This window comes from Panthera uncia, chromosome A2 (assembly GCF_023721935.1).
Source record: "Panthera uncia isolate 11264 chromosome A2, Puncia_PCG_1.0, whole genome shotgun sequence".
In the NCBI taxonomy this organism is placed as follows: Eukaryota; Metazoa; Chordata; class Mammalia; order Carnivora; family Felidae; genus Panthera; species Panthera uncia.
The window spans coordinates 126,436,738-126,458,736 of record NC_064816.1 but is presented as its reverse complement, the minus strand read 5'-3'; the positions used below and the strand labels follow the sequence as shown (position 1 = coordinate 126,458,736).

General features: G+C 35.1%; 1 protein-coding gene across 1 annotated transcript in view; it reads left to right on the top strand.

Moving 5' to 3' along the window:
* The window catches only part of BMT2 (base methyltransferase of 25S rRNA 2 homolog), a 92,432-nt gene extending 81,929 nt beyond the window's left edge, over positions 1-10,503 (top strand). The window contains exon 5 of the mRNA XM_049641712.1: positions 5,489-10,503. Within this exon, the coding sequence (XP_049497669.1) occupies positions 5,489-6,118 (630 nt within the window). The 3' untranslated portion in view covers positions 6,119-10,503. The remainder of the gene's footprint in view (positions 1-5,488) is intronic.
* Positions 10,504-21,999: the final 11,496 nt, after the last annotated feature.

The following is a 21,999-nucleotide window of genomic DNA, read 5'->3' as shown; positions in this document are numbered from 1 at the left end:
GAAAGGAAAATAAGCATACCACTAAGAAAGTCATCAAACCACAAAGGAAGAGAGCAAGAGAAGAAACCAACAGAGTAGAACTACAGAAAACCATAAAATTATCAAAATGGAAATAAGCACACACCTATCAATAATTACTTCAAATGTAAATGTACCAACTTCTCTAGTAAAAAGACAGATTGGCTGAATGGATTAAAAAAAAAAAAAAACACTCCAATAAAAGGCAGAGACTGTCAAATTGAGTAAGAAAATGAAACAACAAACAAAAACAATGGCCAAATATATTCTGTCTGTAAGAAATGCACTTCAGGGGTGTGTGGGTGGCTCATTTGCTTAAGCCTCCAGCTTTTGATTTCCACTTAGGTCATGATCTCATGGTTTGTGAGTTCAAGCCCTGCATTGGGCTCTGCTCTGGCAGTACAGAGTCTTTTTGGGATTCTCTCCCTTCCTCTCTCTCTCTCTCTGCCTTTCCCCCTGAGCTCTATCTCAAAATAAATAAAACTTTAAAAAAATGTACTTATAAACATACAAATAGATTGAGAGGCTAAACAAAAAGAAAGTTCATGTGGCTACATTATAATCCGACAAAGCAAATGACAGAGCAAAGAATATTACCAGCAATAAAGAGGTTATTTCAGAATAATAAAAAGGTCAACTCATCAAGAGTACAGAATAATCCTAAACATTCATGTACCTAAAAACAGCTTAAATACATAAACCAAAAACTGATAAAATAGCAAGGAGAAATAGACATTTATAAAATTATAGTGAGATATTAATACCCATGTCTCAATAATGGATATAAAAATTACAGCATCAAAGAAGAACCCATCAGGGAAATTAGAGTATATTTTGGAATGAAGAGAAATAAAAACTTAAGAGATCAGAATGCATATGATGTCACTAAATCACTGAAGCACTACCTAGGGGAAAATTATAGCCCTGTACACCTTTATTAGAAAATAGCAAAGGTTTCAAAGCAATGACAACAAATTTCCAACCAGAAACAGACAAAAAAGGCACACTAAATTCCAAGTATAAGAAAGAAAACAAGTTATCAGACCAGAAATCAAGGAGATAGAAAACTTGGAGATAAACACCTTGGAAAATTGATAAAAGGAAAAGCTAGTTCTTTGAGAAGTTAAACAAAATTGATAAACCACTAGCCATAATAAGAAAAAGAAGTTATGTCATTACTGATTTTACCAATAGTAAGAGGATAAAAAGGAGATATTGTTAACAATTTTATGCCAATAAATTCCACAACTTAAATGAAATGGAAAAATTCCCTGCAAGACATACTACCAAAGTTTATTCATGAAGAAATAAATAACCTGAATGGCCCTAAATGCATTAAAGAAATTTAAATAGACAGTTAAAAACTTGTCCAAAAAAGAAAATTTCAGGCCTACATGGCTTCACTGGTAAAATCAACTAACAGTAAGGAAGAAATACCAATTCTACACAAACTCTTTCATAAAATTGAAATGGATGGTATATTACCCAACGTCTTCTAAAAGGCCAGAGACTTTATGAACATACATGCAAAGTGTTCTATACAAAGTTATAACATGTTGAATGCAACTGTATTTCAAAGCAGGTAATGTATCATGACCAAGTTTTGTTTGCAAGATTGGTTTAACTTCAAAAAACTATTTTTTCACCTTAGCACACTAATATAGATCTCAGTAGACATAGGAAAAACATTTGATAAAAATCCAAACATTCTTTCCTTATGAAAACTCTCAGAAGGAATTCAGCTGAATTCCGTCACCCTGGTAAAGGCTGTCTGAAAAATCTACAGCTAACATCATACTTAATAAAATAAAAATGCTTTCCCCACTAGAACAAGGAAAGAATATGTACCTTCGCCACTTCTATATAGCATTCTCTGTAAATTCTATCCAGTGCAATAGAGACAGAAAAAAAAAAAAAAAGCAGTAATAGGCATCAAGATGGGAAAGAACTAAAACTATTTATTCATGCATGACATTGAACATATATTATTCTATGGAATCTAGAGAGAAGCCAATAGAATAAATGAGTTTAGCAGAGTTGCAAGATAAAAGATCAATATACAAGAGTCAACTGTGTGTATACACACGCAAACTCACCTACACACACTAGCCACAATCAATTAGAAATTAAACATAATACCATCTACAATAGCATCAAAAATATGAAATACTTAACATATTTATATAAAATATTTCACACAAAGCTGATAAAAGATGGGAGAAAACATATTGCAAACTGTAAGTTATTTTAATGTTTTTAATGTTTAATTTTGAGAGAGAGAGAGAAAACGATTGGGGGAGGGGCAGAGAGAGAGACACACAGAATATGAAGCAGGCTCCAAGCTGTCAGCACAGAGCCAGCCCTGGGGCTCGAACTCATGAACTATGAGATCATGACCTGAGCCAAAGTGGGATGCTTAACTGACTGAGGCACCCAAGCGCCCCAAAAACTGTTCATTATTGAGAGAAACTAAAGAAGACCTAAGTAAGTAGAGAAATATACCATGTTTATTCATGGAAGAACTCAGTATTATAAATATGTCAGTTTTCTCAATACCTATTCATAGATTCAGGGCAATCTTGATCAAAATCCTAGCAGGCTTTTTTGTAAAAGTTGAAAAACTCTAAAATTTGTGAGGAAATTCAAAGAACCTAGAATAGCTAAAACAACTTTTTAAAAGGACAGTGTTTGAGAGTAACACTACCTGACTTCAAAATTTTAAAGGTACAGTAATCAAAACACTGCAGTATTGGTGTCGAGAGTATCAATGAAGTATAAGAGAGGGCCCACAAATAAGACCAAATTTATGGACTACTAATTTTCAACCTAGATGGAAAAGATAGCCTTTTCAACAAATGGTTGGAACAACTGAATATCCATATACAAAAGAAAAAAACTTTAGTCCATACCTCACACCATATACAAAAATAAACTCAGATTATGTACTTCAATGTGAAACATACAGCTATAGAACTTTCAGAAGAAAACATTGAAAAACAAAACTTCCTAACATTGGGTCAGGAAAAATTTCTTAGATATGACACCAAAAATAGTCCATTATTAAGGAATAAATTATAAATTGGTCTTCATCACAATGTAAAATGTTTCCTCTTCAAAGACTGTTAAAAGAATAAAAGACAGCCACAATCTGAGAGTATTTTTTTTTAAATATGAAATTTATTGTCAAATTGGTTTCCATACAACAATCAACAAAACTAAAAGGCAACCAACGGAATGGGAAAAGATATTTGCAAATGACATATCGGACAAAGGGCTAGTATCCAAAATCTATAAAAAGCTCACCAAACTCCACACCCGAAAAACAAATAAACCAGTGAAGAAATGGGCAGAAGACACGAAGAGACACTTCTCTAAAGAAGACATCCAGATGGCCAACAGGCACATGAGAAGATGCTCAACATCACTCCTTATCAGGGAAATACAAATCAAAACCACACTCAGATATCACCTCACGCCAGTCAGAGTGGCTAAAATGAACAAGTGAGGAGACTGTAGATGCTGGAGAGGATGTGGAGAAACGGGAACCCTCTTGCACTGTTGGTGGGAATGCAGACTGGTGCAGTCACTGTGGAAAACAGTGTGGAGGTTCATCAAAAAATTAAAAATAGATCTACCCTGTGAACCAGCAATAGCACTGCTAGGAATTTACCTGAGAGTATTTTCAAGTCCTACATCTGATTAAGAACTCGTGTCCAGAATAACGAACTCTCAGAGCTAATAAAACAGGTTTGTTTTTTTTTTTAAATGTAAAGCAACCCAATTATTAAGTGAGCAAAAGATTTAAATAAACACTTGACCAAAGAAGATATCCAGATGGCAAATAAGTACATGTAAAGAAGATAAATATCACTACCTATTAAGAAAATGCAAGTTAAAACCACAGTATACCACTACACACCTCTGTTACAATGATTTTAAAGTGTAAAAGGCTAGCTATCCCAGGTGTTGATGAGTATTTGGAGGAACTGGAATTCCCATACACTCCTGGGGGGAATGAAAAACTGTTTAACTACTTTTGAAAACAGTTTTGGAGTTTCTTTAAAAGTTAAACATACACCTACTAGTATATGATCCAGCCACGCCTTTCCTGGATACTTACTCCAGAGAAATGAAAGCATGTCCATTGAAAGTCAAACAGGAATATTCATAGCAGCTTAAGTTAGAAATAGCCCAGATGTACATAAACAGTATGTGAAGAAACTGTGATATATTCTTGATGCAGTAGCATACCTTACAGCAATTAAAAAGGAACTGTCAATACATGTAAAACAGTGGATGAATCTCAAGAAAATCGTACTAGGTGAAAGAAGCGAGACAAATCAACAATACATTATTGTGTCTTATTCCATTTATATAAAATTCTATGAAATACAAACTATAGTGATAGAAATCACATGAATGATTGCCTAGTGGTGAAGAAGAACAGGAAGGGTACAAGGCAGGGATTATAAAGGCTCATGAGGAAGCTTTCAGGAGGTGTTAGGTCTATTCATTAACTTAATTGTGGAATGGTTTCATGAATGTTTAAATGTCAAAAACTTATCAACGAGTACCTTTTAAATATGCTTGTGCATCAGTTAATACTTGTTTGTACATCAGTTATACTTCAGTAAATAGCAAATCGAAGAAAAACATCTTTTTCTGTGTAATAGAACTTTACATCTCACTTTGCCTAATCTGTAGTGCACATACATGACCGGCTTGTCCAGCTACTAGCAAGAATAAGGCACTAAACTATTCTATGAAAAGGGCAACTAATTTTTATCTAATTTTAAATTTTTATTCTGGGTCATTTTCATGGAGTTGTAGTATTCAGCAAATTATGCAGTGCTGTTTATTCCCTTAGTTGTGGTGTTTCCCATGGCCATTGAAGTTAATTTTAATGTGTTGTTTTAAACCAGGTATTAACTTTTTGATAGAATAAGTGTAATAATTAAAATTACTTTTAAGATAGTTAATGGTTTCAAAGACATTTTTCATTATTTCAAAAGTTTTGGTGTTCTTCTTTTACCAATTTATAATGCCCCTTTCTTTTATTATCCTCTTTGATGTCCTTGATTCATCTTTATTTCATGGTATTTCTTGTTTAAAGTTTTTACATTGACCTGTTTTTGATAACTGTAAATGTTGAAGTGAATGTAAATATGATTAAGTTTAGATAAATCATTCCTGTAAACTCTTATGCAAATTAAATTTCAAATTGTTCAACAGAAATATTTAGTTTTTTAATGATGAATACAAGTTCTCCAGGCTTGATTACTCTTCAAGATTATTGTGAGTAAAAGTTTAGGTTCAGTGTCTGTACAAGTGGAATAATTTAGAAGGGAAAGGTTCAAAAGTAAAGGTTGGATTATGTAGAAATGCTGTGAAATAGTTCGGTGTAAAATCTGTGTAATAGGATGGAAGTAATTTTCAAATTCTTAATGAGTCCTTTTTTCCCTTTCTGCAGAGTGTATATAAATGTGACTTCCTGAACTTGCAGCTTCAGCAGCCACTCCAGCTTGCACAGGATGCTATAGATGCCTTTTTAAAGCAGCTGAAAAACCCTATTGATGCTCTTCCTGGAGAACTTTTCCATGTGGTTGTTTTCTCTCTCCTTCTTTCTTATTTTCCTTCACCTTACCAACGATGGATTTGCTGCAAGAAAGCCCATGAACTGTTAGTGTTAAATGGTTTATTGCTTATCATCACACCTGATTCCTCCCATCAGAACCGTCATGCTATGATGATGAAAAGCTGGAAGATTGCTATAGAGTCCCTGGGCTTTAAACGTTTCAAGTATTCAAAGTTTTCACATATGCATTTGATGGCATTTAGAAAAATCTCCCTAAAGACCACAAGTGACTTGGTTAGTAGGAACTACCCAGGGATGTTATATATTCCTCAAGATTTCAACAGTATAGAAGAGGAGGAATATTCTAACCCTTCCTGCTACGTTCGATCAGATATAGAAGATGAACAACTAGCATATGGTTTCACAGAGCTCCCTGATGCTCCATATGACTCAGATTCTGGAGAAAGTCAAGCCAGCTCTATTCCTTTCTATGAGCTAGAAGATCCCATATTACTTTTAAGTTAATATCAAAGTAAAAGGCCCTTTCAGTCCAGACTCCTAAACTAATTGCTTACACTAATCAGAAATACTAACATGAACTCAGTACTTAAAACCTGGTTTGCATAGAAAAAATGCAAAGGTTTACAGAGTTTGCTATTTTTTTCTACTTCTGGATTTTAAAATTTATTCTTATATAGAAAGCTTAAAGTTTCATGCAGAGTGACTCCTGTCATAGCAGAAACCACTGTTACTTTAGCATTTAGCACTAAGATATCATAGAAAGGTACCTTTTTTTCTTTAGTGCTATTGTGAAAAATGAAGCATAACTTGCTATGTATTTTCCCTTTTTTAATCTTCTCAGTGTTGACTTTAAACCATTGCAATGAGAAAAGATATGTAGAGAGCTGTAGCTTGCACTTTGATGACTCACAAGTTAAATGTGACACAGATAGATTGGTTTAGTTGTTTTGTGATGCACTTACTCTCTTTTCTAGCTAAATTGTTATCTGTTACAGAAAGCCATTTTCTGTTCAGTTTTGTCTGATGACCAGCATTTCTTCAACTTTTTAGAATTCATCTTTTTTTTTTTTTCTCTCTCTTGCTCATTTGGCAGCAGACACTTGGGGAAAGATTTCTAATCTTTCTAGTCCCCCAAGTATTTCTAATCCCCCAAGTATTCTAATTCCATTAGTACAAGACAATAAACACCATTGCCAAAGTAGAATGATATGTTCATATCTTTCATATTGATTTAGGCCTTGGTGTTAAGTGTATCTAACTGTGATAATTCACTCTTTTTTTAATTTAGGTTTCATTTCCAGAATTTTCTATTTAAGCAAGGGGCAATACTCAATCCTGACCTGAAACACCTTGGTGAAAGGGTTTGCACTTGTCAGAGTTTATGTTCTGTCTAGACCAACCATGTTAGGGTCCTCACCTTTCCATTAAGGAGGTGGCTGCACTACTAGTCTGGAATTACATAGAAAAATTTTAAATTAACCCTCTGCTAGTGAGCTCATAACATGGTTTTGACCTTTCGGTATTCTAATTTCTATCAGAAGTCTAGCAGAAAATTTTCTTTGAATACATAAACCATTAGTTGGCTGTGGGAATTTTCCCTTTCCACAATAAGTGACTTTCTGTGTTTCTGAATCAGAAGCAAGTGATTAAGGAGAAAATTATGTCCAAACAAGACAAGATTAGTTTAAATAGCTGAGAACATTTAGTCCACATTGTCTTGTCAGCCAGCAATTGTCATGTAAACTATCATTTTTAAGAGTGCCACTGTGTGGATTTTTTTTCAAGTGGTTGATACATTAAAATTACCTCATACTGAGGTTTTTGCACTGAAATATCACAGTTTCAGAATTCATGGTTAATGTTGTGTGTGTGTGTATGTTTGTGTGTGTGTGTGTGTGTGTGTGTGTGTGTGTGTGTGTGTGTATTTTTAAAGGAAACTTGCATTTTCAATAGTTGATCCTAAATTTCATAAACTGCACTTCTTTGGTAAAACTGACGTTTTGTGCTTATTGTGAGTTGCCGTAGTTAACTTTGAATGTCAAACTTTATTTAGAAATACAAAATTTACCATTTAAGATATAAATGATTGCGTATATATGCCCAATATTTCAAATTAAATTTCACATTCTAAATTAATGAAAGTTACAGGATTGTAATTAACCTACAAAGGTCAGTTGACTAAATGTAATATCGATTACTCAAATATGTGAGAAATAACATGAAATGTTTCATTTACTTTCAATAGCTTAAGAGTCAATAATTAGGATTGACTTTTCTTTCCAATTAAGCACTATGAGTCACATCTTGTAGCTCCCACAAAAGAAGGAAAAAAAAAAAAAAAACAGCGTTAAGGTAACACAAAACTGTGTTTTGGTAGTACCTCTTTTACCTTACTGCCCATTTCCTTTGGTTTGGCTAAATACTATCTTAAGGGCAAAGAAAACAATGCATCTCATTAAAGTGCTTTGAAAGTAAATGACAACATTGGTTTTGAGAGGCTGGTGTAAGTATGACCTTGGAGTCAGCCTTTGTGTTACAGCTAAAATGTTGGTGCTATAAATTCCTCTGATTGTTTACAGATGTTGATTCTGCTTATGCTCCAAAGTGTGCATGATGTATTTTAAGTAGTACTTTAAAGAAAAGTCTGTTTATAAAACCTACTCCCACTTAGTATAAATTTGTTTGGATTTATAAATATCATTTGTTACTGTAAATTCAGCTTCAAATTAGGTTGGTACAGAATTTAAACTAATACATTTTCCACCAAAGCCAATTAACGTTTAAGTGTTAAAATATAAGCAGTCCTGCGGCTTGCTGCCAGATTGTATATGTAATGAGAGGAGACGTTAACAGAGCCTTCTAATACTGTATTGGTACTCCCAAGAATGATTTCATTTGGATCCAAGTTTTAAGGGGTCTCCTGTCTCACAACAGGAGTCTCCAAAAGAATTTGGAGTTTCAAAAATAAATGATCATTTGGTTAGATTCTTCAGGATCATGACTAGATCAAAAGTGGTTTATATCATAGTTGCCAAACAGTGGGAGGTGGCATACCTGAAAAATGTATGTTTGTGTTTGTTGTATTTTTTCACTTTTTGTGAACAAAGCACATTTATTAAAAATTTTAAATTTTCTAATATTCATTGTGTACTGCTTGTAACCTGAAAATTTTGTGGTCTTTGACCCATCTTACTAAATGATTTTGGAATTGGGATGCAGTTTAGAATCTGAATCACATCTGGAATTTTCCAGCTGCATTCATCTACCCAAATTTCTTAATTCCATAAATTCATTCACCAAGATCCAGAAAGTTAATTGACTACCAGATTGATAAGCAGCATGACAATACATGACAAACAAGTATTAACAAGCGTAAATTCTAGTTCATTTTATGTCTACTTTCCTTGAAAATTAATGATTATATGAGAGAGAAGTGTATTAGGTATTTTAGTGCAGCAAATGGCTTTCTCATGAGATCAAACAGTTCTTTATGGAACAAATGTTTGAAATCTACTACACAGTATGCTGAGGAAACATCAGGATTGGGGTGGTCACAGTCCCCTGTTTCTGTGGAATTTATGATCTAATGGAGAAGAAAAGCATTCTACATGGGGTTAATACCTCCATCTAGGAATGATTGCCTACTGATAAATCTTTGACCCTGCTCAAGTCCCTTAATTTGTTTACCAAAAATGGAACAAAATACAAGAAAGTTTTAAACACAACTGTATAACAAATTACAAACACAATGCAGATAAGAGGGCTATATTGTTCATCTCTCTAGAAAAGTGCAAGCTACAAACCAATTCTCTGATGGTAAAAGGCAGGTAAAAAAAAGGGGGGGGGGAATCAAGCTTTTACTTCATTTCCCCACATTTTTCTGAGCACAGTGCTGCAATGGTATTCCTCTTCAAGGGCCCACACACTAACATTTGGTTCCTTTTAGGTGTTACAAATTGTTAAATGATAGCAAAGGTGGAGACAAAATTTTCTTAATTACTAGTCCAAAACACAATGTTTTTACAAAGAATGTTCATATTATGAAAATTTGATATTTAACTTCAGTAACCTCCATGATGGTTCACAATAAAAATTTCATATCCACAATCCACTACCAATGAAAATTTCCCCAAGATTATTAGCGGTGGCCTATGTTACACAATACTCCATAAAAAAGCTACAATAGCTAACAATTTCATTAAGGAACTCTAAATATTATAGAAGGAAGGAAATATTGGGTTTTCTAAGTCCTATTTTTCTTATTGGAGGAATTCATAACTACATAATTGAGAAGACTTTATCCTAAACTTTGATTCGAATGTTTTATCATCCTAAATTTAACAATGAGTTCAGTAGTTTTGTATGCATTTTTTCAACTAGAAATCTAGTTACATCTGGCACTGTTGAGTGGTAACTTTTGGTCAACATCAGCAGTGTTCGACTTACTTTGTATTTCCGTAACACTTGTTCAATGAATAGAAAGCTTTTCTGCTTTTTGCAATATAAAATACTGGTTATTAATGTCACTGATGTTTATAGTAATCAGAAACATTGACAACTATTTTGTCATAGATTTTAACTATTTCTAAGATTGGATCCTTTGGTAGTACCAAGATCATACATATTTGTGTGTTTCCTAAATTAAAGTAAAATCCAAAGAATTCGGTCATAGATACTGGCTGCAGATTTGTTTCTTGAATTTGTTATAAATAATTAGAGGGCTATAAAACAAATTTGTTACTATTACTAGATTAGAATGCCCATGTAAACCATAAAAAATGGTACTGAGCCTTGCTCAAAAGACAATGCCAATAGTATTTCCTAAACCCAGGCCTATATGCAGCTCTTTAGGGAGAAAAGCCAGGCGAATATACTTGCATACTTTAATTGTGTATAGGTCTTAATTACTGAAGGCAGTCACAAACAAGTAAATCCTTTAGTAGTGCCTAATATTCTATAGTTCTCTCAGCTGGTGTGGAGAAATCAGGTATCTAGAAGACTAAAATGATTTGTGGACACATTTTTTATAAAGCTATTGTAGAATCCACATTTAAGTCCTTTATATTTGTTCCCTACACCTACATCTACGAATCTTTTCTACAGCTAATGCTATGCTTTAGCTATGCCTGTTGTACCCAGGAAGAAGGATACAAACGTGGCCAAGGCCAGTATTAATTTAGTTCTTCGAACTCCTGTAACACATGACTGGATGACAGAGTCTACAGAGACAGGTTAAATGTAAAAATTAAAGTCAACAAAAAGGACCAGTCTCCCAATTGCCATAGGCCTTTTCATTAGGAATCCAAGAATTAATGTGTTTGTCAAAGGCAAGGATGGATGAACCATTCCCTGGAAATAAGGTAGATGGATGATTTCTGGGAAGAGGAGAGGTAGGCAGACCAAATTCCTGGAGCCTTCCTGCAAGAAAAAAGATGCTTAAGGAAACAGACCTGAGACAAAAGAGGGGCTCTGTATGGCTTGGCTATAAAAACGGACCCTTATGTTTTCTAAACTCACTGAAGCATTAGCACAGATTAACATTCCAGAGAGATTACTGTGGAAACAATAAGGACCTGGGAATTTCAGAGTTAGAAGAAAACATTTCGACAGGAAAGGTGATCTTTTGGAGCTTGTCTAACCACAAGTATTACCAAGACGGGGGACCCTGGTGGCCTGGAGAATGGTTCCGGCTGGAATGAGGAGCTATGGAATGGGAGTTAGGAGGTGATAAATCATCTCTTTGGTAGTGACTGGACACACAAAAACTGCTAACATCAATTTTATACTTTAAAAAGTCAAAAGATATTTTTTAATGAAATGAACAAATGTTTTTCTCCCTAAAAGTTCTCAAGTGTAAAAAAGGAACATTTTAACATCACTCGTGTAGAGATAGTATTATGAACAAACATAGGTGGATGATAATAACTTCTATAATTTCACTTCCCAAAGAACGTGAAATTTAGAAGAGAGCGAGCTCAGATCTTGTAAAAGGTCATTTTATTTTTTTATTTTTAAAAGATAGCAAGGCTTTTTTTTTTTTAACATTTATTTATTTTTGAGACAGAGAGAGACACAGCATGAACGGAGGAGGGGCAGAGAGAGAGGGGAACACAGAATCAGAAGCAGGCTCCAGGCTCTGAGCCATCAGCCCAGAGCCTGACGCGGGGCTCGAACTCGCGGACCGCGAGATCGTGACCTGAGCCGAAGTCGGACGCTTAACCGACTGAGCCACCCAGGCGCCCCTAAAAGGTCATTTTATTTTATTTTATTTTTTTTTAATATATGAAATTTATTGTCAAATTGGTTTCCATACAACACCCAGTGCTCATCCCAAAAGGTGCCCTCCTCAATACCCATCACCTACCCTGCCCTCCCTCCCACCCCCCATCAACCCTCAGTTTGTTCTCAGTTAAAAGGTCATTTTAGATTGTATACGGTATTACTTAGGAAATAGAGTTGTTTTTGAGTAATGAATTTTCACTGATCAACTGGACCTTATGGTCCCTTTTAGTAACTATGAGGATTATTTGTGAAATAGCTAGTTCAAGTTAGCAATACAGTTTGTAGCAGTGATTAAAAGCCAAGTTTTTTTTGTTTTTTTTTTTTTGTACCATTCACTCAAATACAGATTCATTAGTTGAGGCCTAATTATTGCACTATTACACTGGACTAGGTACTGTAAGGAATAGATGCCTGTTGTGCTCTTCAGGGCTGACAGTGTAACTTAAAAAAAAAAAAAAGGTAAATGCATTAACTTTAATAGGAGGCAACAAAAAATTGCACAACAGCATACTGCATGGCAGCATCTGGTGGTACCTATCAATGAAACCTGTTCACATGACCTTTTGGCACAATGTTCATAACCAATCTAGATGGAATTTACTCAAATATGGATATCCCTCATCATGCAAGTGCCAAATGGCAATAATGTTGCCCCTTCCCGCCACTCCAAGTCAGCTTCCAACATTGCTCTCCTTAACCTTCTATGATAAAGCCCCAGGGGAAGAGGGGTTGGGGTTTGGAGAACAATCCTGTACCCATCCTTGCACCAGCTAGTCCCTCTACCTGGAATTTCTTCCTTTTATATTGGATTTGTAGGACTAGTTCATTTTTGTTATTAAGATCTTGGCTTACACATCACCTCCTCAAGGTGTCCTTCCCAGTCCACATAATCAAGTAGTCTCTTCACATCACTGTAAAGCCTCTGCATAACTAATTATCTGAAGGTTATCTTTTTCCTTGTCTGTATATATGGGCAAGTCCCTCATCTATCCTATATCTTCAGCCTAGCAAAGTGCCTTCAACAAAGCAGATGATCAATAAATACTTGTAAACGAATTCATCTTACCTTATAAAATGCAACGGAGAGGACAGGGGACCATGGCTGATGGTTAGTTCATGAAGCTTCTGGGGTGATTTGTTTCGGTTATTTTATTAATGTATTCTCAAAATCAGGATGTAGGTCAATTTATACTTTAGAGAAGTCTGAATTGGCTTATAAAAAATATTGCTTACATCGATACGTAGTGATTTGGAGCCATATAATTTTTCTCCCCTCTACTTACTCCTATCCATTTAAATTTGTTCTATCTTAACCTCAGATACTACTTTCTTACCATGCCCCTGTCAGTGCTATCCAATCCCTACCTCCCTCTCATTGCCAATGAAAGAATTTAAGTTTGTAGACAATCATTAGCTACTACATCTAAGGAAGATTGAATTTATTGACCTCTTTGGTTCCCCAAGAAATGTAGCACTCCAGCAGTTTCTTAATTCATGTAAGGGAAACATTATTCCAACTGCTTTCCAGATAGGTTCCTACCAGTAACTACTATGAGATTTTGGGCAAATTCTTCCCAGGACCTGTTTCTTAATCTACAAAATTCATTTGCAGGGTTACTCATAGATTTCTAAAGTATCTGTAAAACGAATAACACAATCTTGTCACATAGGATAATACAACACGTAGTTTCTATTTTTTTTTTTTTTTTTTTTTTTTAGCAAACAGCCATCAATAACCCTGTTTCTATTTTCTTCGTCCTGACTATACTGTGCTTTCCATGCACACTGACCATTTCATCTCCACCATCACCACCAATTGAAAATCCGTGCTATCTACTCCTTCAGCTCATACTAAGTTAAATAGTGTTCAATTTTCTCATCTTTGATTTTCTCCCGAACGAATTCCCAGGAAAGGACATAAAAGGTACCCAAACCATTACAACCTACCCTGCAAGATTTCATTGGAAACTACAAAAGAAATCTCAACACAAGATTGTCTTGTCTCTCTAAAAGATGAATACAAATGGGTAACACTGCTTCAGTATGTTTGATTCAGCTATCTTATTAATCATGAAAGAGTTTCCATGAAGGACAACAGTTAATATGAAGTAGTTATTGGTTCACAACCCTCTTGAGAGCTTTCTGGATGTAATCTGAAACAGGCCCTGGATGTGAAGGGCAGGGAGAGACCAGAGAAAGAGGCCACTCCAGCCTGGTAGGTGGCAGTTTTAATAAGCAAAGAGAGCTTCTATATAAGGTTTGTCGTGGGCAGCAGAAAGACAAATGGATCCCTGCACCGGCTCATTACATCTTCAAAGCTTATAAAAGGCCTTAACTGGGTTCAGTCATGTGTATCATTCAGGTGTTCTCAATACCACATCCTTATGTCAAGGCTATGTCCTTGCAGCAGCCTCTGGGAGCGGGAAAGGCAAGCAGAACCCACATTCCAAGGACAGGGGAATGTGAGAAGAGTCTCTCATCACCCAGACCCTGTTCATGGGTCAACTGGCAGTCATATTTTTTTCATGACCTTCTCCAACAGGAATATAACCCATTTTACTTAAGCGTAGGAAGAGATTAGGATTGTTTCATCAAGTGGGAAGAAAACCCTTGAAACATAGTACAGTTTCTCAAATTCTGATTTCTCTAGCTCCACAAAAGCACACCTCCTATTACTTCTATCACATTCCAAGTTATGAATATAAGCTCTTCCATGGGAATACTTGTCTGAATCCATCCACTAAAGTCTGACATTACAGAGGCCTTGAACAAAAGAACAGATTGGAGCTTGACAATAATAGTCTAGAAAACTATAACAATAGCAACAGAAAAGACACATTTTTTAAAAAATACCATTATTCTAAATAAAGTCCTTTCAATAGTCATGGTAACAAGCATCATTTATTAAGCAACTATTATGTATAACCTGAGTTGCCTAATCAATGTGGATGTCTGAAGCAGTATATGTTTTTGAAGCTAGTTCCACAAAAACTGGGCACAAAATTGAATAAAATATGCTTATGTTAAGTGTTTGCATTATAATGTTGTAGGTATTCTTTTATGTATTGAGTTCTGATCCCCAGCTAAATCAGATCATGCCTTCAGGAGGCTTCTATCTAGTAAGAAAAACAAAACGGATACACGAAAATTGTAATGGTAAAAAAAGGGATGTCACAAAGAAATTGAAAAGGGAGTCAAATAATTTCTCCTTCAAGAAGGTACGAGAACCAGAGTATTACAGGTGAGTTTTATCAACTTCTGGGAGAAGGTTTTTTCCTACAATTTATTCCAAAGCATTGAAAAAAAAAATGAAAAAGAAAAAGGGAACTTCAAGCTAGAATTGATTCATACTTGGAAAGCACACAAAATCACAAGTTATACTAATTTTCTATTGGTGCTATAACAAATTGTCACAAATTTACTGGTTTTAAAAAATAAAACATTATCTTACAGTTTTGTAGGCCAGAAGTCTAACATGGATCTCACTGGGCTCAAGTCAAGGTGTTGTATTCCCTCTGGAGGCTTGAAGGAAAATTCCATTTCCTTGCCTTTTCCAGCAAAAGACTACCTGAATTCCTTGGCTCATAGCTCCCTTCTTCCATCTTTAGAACCAACTCAAATCTTGCTCATAGCATAGCTCTGAATCTCCTTCGATAGTGAGCCTCTCTCCTCTGTCTCTCCAACTGCAGCTGGAAAAGGTTTTCCCCCTTTTAAGGACTCGTGATCAGAATGGGCCAATGAGAATAATCCAGGATTATCACCCTAGCAGAAGGTCTTTAACTTAAAGCACATGTGCAAAACTCCTTTTACCAAGTGAGGTTGTCTATTCACAGGATTCATAAATCAGGAAATCTTTGGAAGGCCAGTATTCTGCCAACCTCACAGGCAATTTCAGCTGTAACTATTAATGCAAAACTAGTAAGTAAAATACTGAGGGAAAAAACAACTAAAAATCATATATTGACACAATACAGTAATACCAAAAAGAGTTATTTTTCTTCCAAGGATGAATTCAGGCAAGTAATAATGTAAGTCACTCTATTCACCAATTAAAGAGAAAAACCAATGATTATCTGGATGCTAAGAAAAGCATTTCTTTTATTTTTCTATTATTATCTTTTTAGTGTTTATTTATTTTTGAGAGAGAGACAGAGCATGAGCAGGGAAGGGGTAGAGAGAGAGAGAGAGCACAAGACACAGAATCCAAAACAGGCTCCAGGCCCTGAGCTGTCAGCACAGAGCCAGACACGGGGCTTGAACCCATGAACCATGAGATCATGACCTGAGCCGAAGTCAGGTGCTCAACCGACTGAGCCACCCAGGTGCCTCAAGAAAAGCGTTTATTAAATCCAACACCTATTCATAAATAAACTCTTAGATTAATAGTTGAAAGAAAGCCTTCTTAACATGACAAAACAATCTACCAGAAACCTATAGAAAACTTCATAATGAAAAAACACTAGAAGCCTTTCATTAAAGGCAAAAGAATAACAATGATGCATAGTTGCAATATGACTATTTGATGTACAGATGTAATGTAGTAAAATGAGATAAATAAGTGAGGTCTAATACTGGGGAGGAAGAGATAAAACCCATTGTCTATACATATCATTGACTAAAATGTGTAAGAGAAATGACAAAACTACTAGAAAGTTTGGCGGGTTAGCTTTCTTATACATGATCAAAAAACCAATTAGCTATTACCATGGAAAAAATATCCCATTCATGGTTGCAAAAATAAGCAACGACACAAAAAACTAGGAAAAATACTTAGCAATAAACTAAATATTTAAAATATATATATTGAGACCTATACAAAGAAAAGACTAAAACTTTACCAAAGAACATAAGACTAACTAGCTACAGACACTGTCAGATTCCTGATGGGAAGACTAAATATCAGAGATAAGTCTGTGATTTGGGGAGACATCAAGATTTGGAAAATGTCAAATCTCCCCCAAATTACTCAATAATCCAATGCAATCTCAACCAAAATCCAAGTAAGATTTTTGTATTGATTTGATAAGCTGATTAAAATTTCATAAGAAAAACGGGCAAGAAAATTTTAGAAAAAGAATAGAGAAGATATTGATATAAAAACATACAAGATATAATAATATAAATAATATGGCATTGATGCAAAAAAGATTAATAGAGCAGAATATAAAGTCCAGAAGCTCTCCAGTGTACATATAGGTATTCAGTACAGAACAAAAGTGACATTTCAAATCAGCATAGAAACAATGGACAAGTCGATTGTGCTGGTAATAGACAATTCGATAAATGATAATATGAACAAAACAGAGGAACAGTTAACATAAGGGAAAAAATAAAATGACAAGGGGCTCAACTTACTAGTAATGAGTAAAAAGAACAAATTAAAATAATAAGTACTATTTTTCATCCATCAGCTTAAGACAAGTAAAGAATGATAATATAAACTATTGATATGGGTATGGGGATAAGAATATTCTCTTTCACTACTGGTAGAAATTTGTTACAAATTCAAAAAGCCCTTTTGGTGAACAATTTACCAATATAAACATTCTGAATATGCACTTTATCCAGCACTTTCTAATCCATAAGCATATCATCATGTTTGCAATTTTTACATTTGCACTGAAGCATAAATCTAAAGCAAAAAACCGGAAAGTCTAAAAGTCCTTCAATAGAAAAATAGTCAACATGAAACATAGTACATTCATCCCATACAATTGTTTAAAATTTTTTTAACAAACTAAAAACTCCACAGGAATCTCTGTGTCCTGTCTTGAGCACATCTTTGAGCGCCAAGATAATTGCTAAAAACACAAATCAATTCAAATAACAGCAGAAGTAACATAACAACCAAAAGACAAAATTATACATTTGTATAAGAACTACTGATACTCATGGAAAAAGGGTAAGATCAATGATGCACAAAATTTAGTATGATGGAGAATGACCAGAGGCGCCTGGATGGCTCAGTCGGTTGAGCGAGCAACTTTTGCTCAGGTCATGAGTGCGTTCGAGCTGGGGATCAGGCTCACTGCTATCAGCTCAGAGCCTGCTTTGGATCCTGTGTGCCCTTCTCTCTTTGCCCCTGCCCTGCTCATGAGCTCGCTCTCGCTCTCTCTCTTTCTCTCTCAAAAATGAATAAGTACTAAGAAAAAAAAAAAAAAAAAAGAATGACCAAAGGGCATCGACCTAGGAGATACTTCCATGAGATTGTGATTCAGTAGGTCCGGGCTGATGCCCAGGCACCTGCCATCTTTAACAAGCTCCTAAGCGATTTCAGTTTGAGAATCTATGGCCAGAATCTTGAGAAATCAGGACTCAGAAGGATACAGTGTATCAAAGGGTAATACTGCTTTTTTGCAGTCTCAGTAGTGGCTTTGGCAATGCCCTCACTGAAAGTGAACTTCTGAACTATACTACTCTGTATAGCGTAAGTTGTTTGCATTGTGCAAATTAGTATAGTTTGTGCATTTTAAAGCAAAACAACAACAAAGACATGAAAATACAAAAAAGAGAGGTATCTTTAGTCACCTAACATAAAATGTAGGAGAAATCTAAAGGAAAAAATATCGTCACTTGGGCAGTCAAGGAAGGTTCCTAGAGGGAGTGGCATTTGAAAGGGGCTTGGAAGGAAAAGTTAAAATTCGAACAAGTAAAATTGAGGAAGAAGTATTCTAGGTAGAGGAATGATACAGGAACACACAAGGGGGAAATAAGGGCTTTCAGTTAGAGAATATTTCCGTTTTCATAGAGTTTAGGGCACTGAAGAGAAATTATTAGGAATTAAGAGTTTCATAGTTAAGGCAGTGTTTTGGACGATTTTGGTTATCAGGCTAAAGATTTTGACTCTGCAAATAGTGAAAATCAGTGAAAGATTTTAAGCTTAAGCATTGTGTAATGGTAGAATGACGGCCTATGAAGGTTAACTGGATACCCGGATGCACTGAAGGGCAGAAACTGGAAGCTGGAGGCTATTATCCTTTCCAAAAGAAATCAGCATGAATTGTGGTAGAGACATGGAAACAGAGGAAAATGGAGCCAGGGCTATTGAGGAGAGAATACATGAGGGACGGGTGAGGAGAGGAGTTGGGTCTGAGAGGAATGCATTCAGGCAAGTTTAAAACGTGGCCAGATTTCAGGAGAGCTTTAAGGATAGGCTTGGGAATCAGCTGCAGAGAAGTCAAAATTAACATCAAGATCTAACTAAGGGTGCAGAGGAAAAGAGGACCAAAGTGAACTTTAGAAAAAAATCTATTCAGGAGGAACTAGACTAGTTGTTAAAACAATTCAAATAAAGCAAAGAGATATAGGATGAGAAATAGAACACTGGTCTTTCAAACCAAGGGAGAAGAGATCTGGGTCAACCACACCACCACCTCTCCACCTCTACCCACACTGGTCTTAAATGTTTAGTTCATTTTTCTATTGGCTAGAGAAGTGGTTCCCAAACATAGCAGTTAATCAGGATCATCTGGGAACAAGGACGTTAAAGAATATTAGTATGTAAGCAGTAACTGTGCAACTTAACATTCAGTAGGTTGTATGTGGCATCTCAAAATCCATGTATATAAATAGTTCTTAGCCAGATACAATTTGGGTTCTGGAATGAAAGGAAAGGTAGCGAACACTGAAAGGGAATAAATCCACATAAGTACAGAATAAATAATTTTCATAAAAAGTACTACAAAATTCAAAGAAAACTATTACATTCTTAGGATATGTGGGAAAGTAACCATTGGATAAGTAGGAGAAAGGCAAAGCTGAACTACATTTCTTCACTTATAAGAGTCAAAAATTATTGTTTTGTCTTTGTTTTTATAATTAGATGCGACAAAGTAAAAGAAAGGATATTATATTTTGAGTATTTGTAGCCTTCCTTCCCTCTGTTTCCTAACAAGGTTTCTGGCACTGTGCTGAGCTCTGGGTATTAATTAAGCAGCTGATCTGAAAAATTAGAGAAGGGGAAAACTGAATGAAGCCCTGAGAGGCTATACTGATCTGTATAAAAATGAAAATGGCTAACAACCAAGAACTTACTAAGTGTCCGGCATTGTTCCAAATACTTGACATATATTAACTCATTTAATCCTCATAGCAGCCCTGTGAATACTACTTCCATTTTACACATGGGACAGAATTACAGATAGAATCCAACTCAGACAGTCTAGCCCCAGAACTCTCAGTCCTACCCGCTACCCTCTACTGCTTCTCATAAAAAATATCAAACAGCTAAGCCAAGGAGTGAGGCAGAGAGGAGAATAAACCAGTGGAACATTTCGGATGAGATATTTTGGAAAAGTATATGGGGAACAGAAAAATAAAAGATATCAAATAGCTTCTTAAAAATTAAATCCATAAGTTAAAAATATGAACTGATAGGGGATACTTTTTAAACTAACAGAAAATTTTGATTCACGGGTCCCTATTTTGAAAACATATCAGTTACTAAAAGAAACTCAAGAAAGAATAAAAATTTGAAAGACCAATGAGCATAGAATATGTTATGATATCAAAGAATTATCCTTCAAAAAACAAACCACCTCCAGATCCACATGCTTCAGGATTTAGTTCCTTCAAACTTAAAGAAAAGATGATTTCCACACCAAATAACCTGCTACACAAAATAGAAGAGAGAGAGAGAGACAGCTATCCAGTTTGTTAAATAGAACAAATATACCACTTATACCAAAACCTAAAAAGATAATACTACAAAACAAAACCATGTACACTTCTCACTAAAAAATATATCAATATCCAAAATAAAATATTGAATATTGAATTTAATAGTTCACAAAAAGGTCAATCAGGATTTATTCCAGAATTATAAAGATAGATAAATAGTAGTAGTCGATATGAGGTTAACATATGAGTGCATCAGAGGTTAACATAGCATAGTGCATCAATGAAGGAAAACCATATGAACATCTCAAAAGACCCTTAAAAAGAATTTTAATTCAAAACCAATATGTGAAATAAAACACACAATGTTAAATAAGAATGAAAGAATATATTCTTTAAATATTCCCTTTAAAATAACCATCAAGATTATGCTTAATAGTGAAAATACTACAATTGTTTCCATTAATGTTAGGAACATGCTAACAAGACCTACTTTCACCACTTACTTAAAAATTATTACACAATACTTTAAAGCTGGATTCAAAAGTGAAAAGTATCACAAATGGAAAGCAAATAAATGATCATTATTTTTAGAAAAAAGTGGTTAATATTAAAAAATGTAGTGAGATGGCCAATTTTTTTAATGGAATATATCTCCTATAAAGTAATACTCAGAAAATATAAAACAAAATTCAAGAAGGCCTATTCAGCATATGTAATAATAGCCTCTTCCTACACTGAGTCCAGAGAAATAATAGGAAATATGTTTTAAATCATTAATATAAGTAGAGTTGCCCTGAACATTAGAAGGTCTCCCGAGAACTATAATCCCTCTTTAAGTACAGAAAATAAGGAAAACTTTTTCAGCCTCAAAGTCTAAGCCAGGAAGACTCTGAAACCACAGCAAGAAGCTGCTGGGGCCACACAAGACTTGGAGAAAGTCAACACGATGAAGGATGATGAATCTAACAAATGGAAGAACTTGGAAACTGGTGATATGGAATAAAGTAAGCATTTGTGGGGCACCCGACTGGCTCAGTCTGTGTGAGCATCTGACTCTTGATCTCAGGTCATGAGTTTGAGCCTCACATTGGGCGTGGAGCCAACCTTTAAAAAAAAAACAGCATTCGGGGCACCTGGGCGGCTTAGTCGGCTAAATGTCCAACTCTTGATTTCAGTGCAGGTCATGATCACAGTTCATGGGTTCAAGCCCTGTGTCAGGCTCCATGCTGACAGTGTGGAGTCTGCTTGGGATTCTTTCTCCCTCTCTGTCTGTCCCTTCTCCACTCTCTCTCTCTCAAAATAAATAAGCTTTTAAGAAAAATGAGCATTCAGAACACAAGTTAAAACATGTCTGTTTAATATCCTCAAAGGAGAAAAATGCCATAAAATAAGAAAGAGATCATTAAAGGATAACAGATTATTTGAAAGATTTTTTTCAAAGAAAGAAAGAAAAAGAAAAAACAGAGGCCTAGGAAAACTTTTTA